Raw genomic sequence first — 3,819 nt, forward strand, 5'->3', positions numbered from 1 at the left:
CTTTGTTACAGGATTAAGTTATGCATGCGGAATGACTCAAAGAAAGAATAAGCTCCCACTCTAACAAAAGACACCAACCTGAGAAGGTCCAACGAACGCAAGGCAGATAAGCTAATAACCAGAAGTGCAGGTTGCCCTGGATCAATTTTCTCATCGATCTCCTTTTCACATAGATTCTCTTTCCATGATGGTCCAAAAGCAACCTTCATATGGTCAGCCAATGCACTACTAATTTGAGCGTGATCAGGATTGAGCTCAAGCATGCATGTCTCTGTATCATTTCAGTACAAAGTAAGATTTAGATTGTAGTTAGAAAAGCTATTCAAGCATAGAAAAAGAATGAATGTATGAGTTTAAATGCATCAGGTACTTGTCCTCCAAAATTGTACTTCTCTGTCCAGTCGGTGAAAATTGCTCTTCTTCTTTTCTTGATTTTCATTGTTTATCAAAATTTTACCTGCTCAAACTAACTGCCAAAAACCTTTTTCTAGCCAAGGAAACAACTAATAAGACGACTACTACTACGCCTCAATCCCATGCTAGTTGGAGTATGAATATCATGAATGCTTTGTTTGGGTCAATATTTTAATATTTTGTACTCAAGGATTACTAACACTAGGAGTTCTTGAATATTCTCTTAGTGATTATTTCTAATATAGTACGAGTCTTCTAATTGGATCACTTATACGGATTCTGAGATGTTCTAAATCTTTTGAGATGACTTCTTTCCATCGAGAGTAATGGTAGTCCAAACGTAGAATATTTTACAGGTACTTACATATTCCCACGCCACAGTACAGGTACCATGGAACATCACTACCTATTGGGGTAAATGGCACGAAATCACCTAGATCTTTTGCCTCTGCTCTGATTCCGCTGCTATCACTACTATTATATTCACCAATAACCAAGTTTTACCCAAAACGCCAATATGACCAACTGCTTCAGCAGTCATAGCAAGCCATTACTACATTCCAATGTGACAGAAATCTAAGTAAGCTCCAAATAAGTACAACCAACATTTACTTTAAAATTCAAACTTCCATAAAAATTTTATTCACCAACTCAAACCTCTAAAATTTGATCAATCTCCTATACAAATTTTTTAACTTGTGCAACATATATACATAATTTCCTCCAACAACCTAGTAGCATTGAAATAATCATAATAAAGAAAAACCCAACTCCATCAACTTATGAGGAGTGCGGAACCACCATTTTAGCTACGTAGTTTTGGCTCAAAAAACATCTATTGTTGGCAAGGTTCAGAGAAAGAGCCGCATCTCATGCGATGTGAAGTAGGCATACTAACCTAATGCAAGCCTTAGTGCTTGCTTCCACGGCTCGAAGTCCAGTGGCAGAGCCAGAATTTTCACTATGGAGTTTCAAAAAATGAAAAAACGAACACACGTGGAAGTCAAAAGGGCTTAAACATCTGCTATATTTATACATAAAAAATAATTTTGTGTGTAATTTTCCACCAAAAAGGATTCGGATGAACCCCTTGGCCCTGCCTATCTTCACCCTAGCTCAAACATGTGAGCTATAGGTCACACTGAGACAACTTTATCATTACTCAAAGGCTCAAACTTTGTATTTATGTAAAAGAAATTCATCTGATAGCATAAATAATCTATCCAGCACCGAGTAAACAAAAAAGATAAAATCTTTGCTTCCAAACTCATAAACTAAAAATCCTGACTTCACCTCTAATACTCATAGAACTTGGGGCAGGCATTAGCAATTAATGTATTAGTTATTTCATCACTCTACTCTGCATAAGATTATACATGAATTCTCTCACAACTCTATGGCTATATTAGTTACGCGAATTTCTAAATTACAAATCAAACATAATAATAACTTGTTTCCTATCTAAATATCAAACATTGAATAACTTATACATAACTTGCTTCTTCGGAGATAGAAAAAACCTGTAAAGGAATCGAGTTCGAGTGAAGAAAGCTGAATCCTATTAGCTGATTGATACTGTTCATGAAAAAACTCCAGCTGCTGCGCTGCTGTAGGAAAACGAACAATATCGTTTAACTTGGTGTCTTTTACTTTAATTTTGGATTTCGCATTTTCAATAGATTCGCCATTGTTGCTGCTGCTTCTCGTCTTCTTCACTTTTTCCTTCTTCCTTTTGTTATTCACTACTTTTTTGGGTTGCAAGGGAAATCGCTTCTTCTTTTGGTGGTGCTGCTGCTTCTTCTTCTCTTTGCCGCTCCCCATTTTTTGGTGCCTCTGTTCGTTGGTGGCCGGCCTTTTGCTAGGTTTGAAATATTGAGGGGAACGGGTAATATAATTTCAAAATATCACATAAATTAACATATATAAAATTAAATAACAATAATATAATCGACATAATCTTACGAGAGAGGTCTAGAGAGAATGAAATGATAAAACCTGACTTATGAATTTGAGAATTTGCTACTTTCTCCGATCAACAATAGTTGTGCATCATGCTATTTTGGAATGTCCAACAATACTTATCTATTTTATGAAATTAATGGATAATTTTATACTTAGTTCCTAATTTACTCTCATCAGTAATTATAGTCATTTCTTTATTACATTTTTTCAAGACATTATATTTATTACTCTGCTATTTATAGTTTCTTAAAAAATGTGCTAAATCGATAGTGGACAAGTATTATTGGACAGATGAAGTATATGACATTGAAATAGTATTGTGTTGAATTTAATAAATTGATATAATGATATTGACATAATGTTGACTTATTACAATACTTGAAATTTGAAAAAATATAAAAAAGTAAATTTTATTTTTTAGAAGTCGACAATAATAGATTTTGTATAATGCACAAGGTTTAAATGTTTGGATGACTTCAAGATATTCAATAACAAGAAAATAAAAATAATACTTCCTCCGTCCCTTTTTTACTTGTCAAATTTTGACTTGACACACCTATTAAGAAAATAATTATTGATATAGTGAGTTTACCATTTTACTCTTATTAATTGATAGAGTCTTAAACATATTTACTCACTACATTCTCTCAAAGTCATTACCTCGATATAAATAAATTATACTCCCTCTGTCCCTAATTACTTGTCCATTTTTCCTTTTTTAGTTGTCCTTAATTACTTGTTCATTTGACAAATCAAGAAATAACAAATTTTTTACCTATTATATCATCAATTAATTACTTTGAAAAGGTAGAACTTCTTGAAAATTGTAACATCTCACAATTTGAAATAGCTAGGAAGAATCTAAGAATTGGAAATAGTCATTTTTGGAAAGAATTGAAAATCTGGAAATTTGTTTAGGTTAGGAAATGTGAGTTTTTGGTCAACTCAAACGGCCATAACTCCTAGCTCAGGATGAGTTAGGTGTACTTCCAGATATGGTTGAGAAGCTCTTGGAATGATCTTTCCAACACCACCAAGTTTGCGCGATTCCGAGTTCATATGAGTAAGTTATCCCCTTTGAAAGTTGGGCTGCTGGATTAAGGAAACTCCAAATCTGGATTTTTGAAGGGTAGTTTGGTCTTTTCCTTACCCTTTTATTTTAATTCATTTTTGGTAATTACTTAGGGGTCTAAACTGAACTTAGTCAGTTTATGCTTTTGAAAAAAGAGTTAGGGTTTTGAGAGAAGAGAAAAGAAGAGGAGAAAAGAGGAGAAAGGAGAAGAACATTCAAGATTCGTCAAGATATCGAGTTTGGCTTGTGGATTTCGTCGGGGGTGATCCCTACAAGTTATGTGAGATCACATAACGTTGTGTTAATTCTCCCACGCGCCAATCATGATTTATTTAATCGAATTTAAGTTTTTGAAAGCTTAGAAATTGAGT

General features: G+C 33.8%; 1 protein-coding gene across 1 annotated transcript; it reads right to left on the reverse strand.

Moving 5' to 3' along the window:
* Window positions 1-78: 78 nt before the first annotated feature.
* LOC125852524 (uncharacterized) lies at window positions 79-2,268 on the reverse strand (the record flags this gene model as incomplete). Its single annotated transcript, XM_049532251.1, has 2 exons — window positions 1,935-2,268; window positions 79-271 (listed from the first exon to the last, which is right to left on the reverse strand). Coding segments are annotated over exons 1-2 (494 nt in total), but the record flags the coding sequence as incomplete, so codon positions are not given.
* Between the last annotated feature and the right edge of the window lie 1,551 nt (window positions 2,269-3,819).

This window comes from Solanum stenotomum, unplaced genomic scaffold (genome assembly GCF_019186545.1).
Source record: "Solanum stenotomum isolate F172 unplaced genomic scaffold, ASM1918654v1 scaffold36503, whole genome shotgun sequence".
NCBI classification, from domain to species: Eukaryota; Viridiplantae; Streptophyta; class Magnoliopsida; order Solanales; family Solanaceae; genus Solanum; species Solanum stenotomum.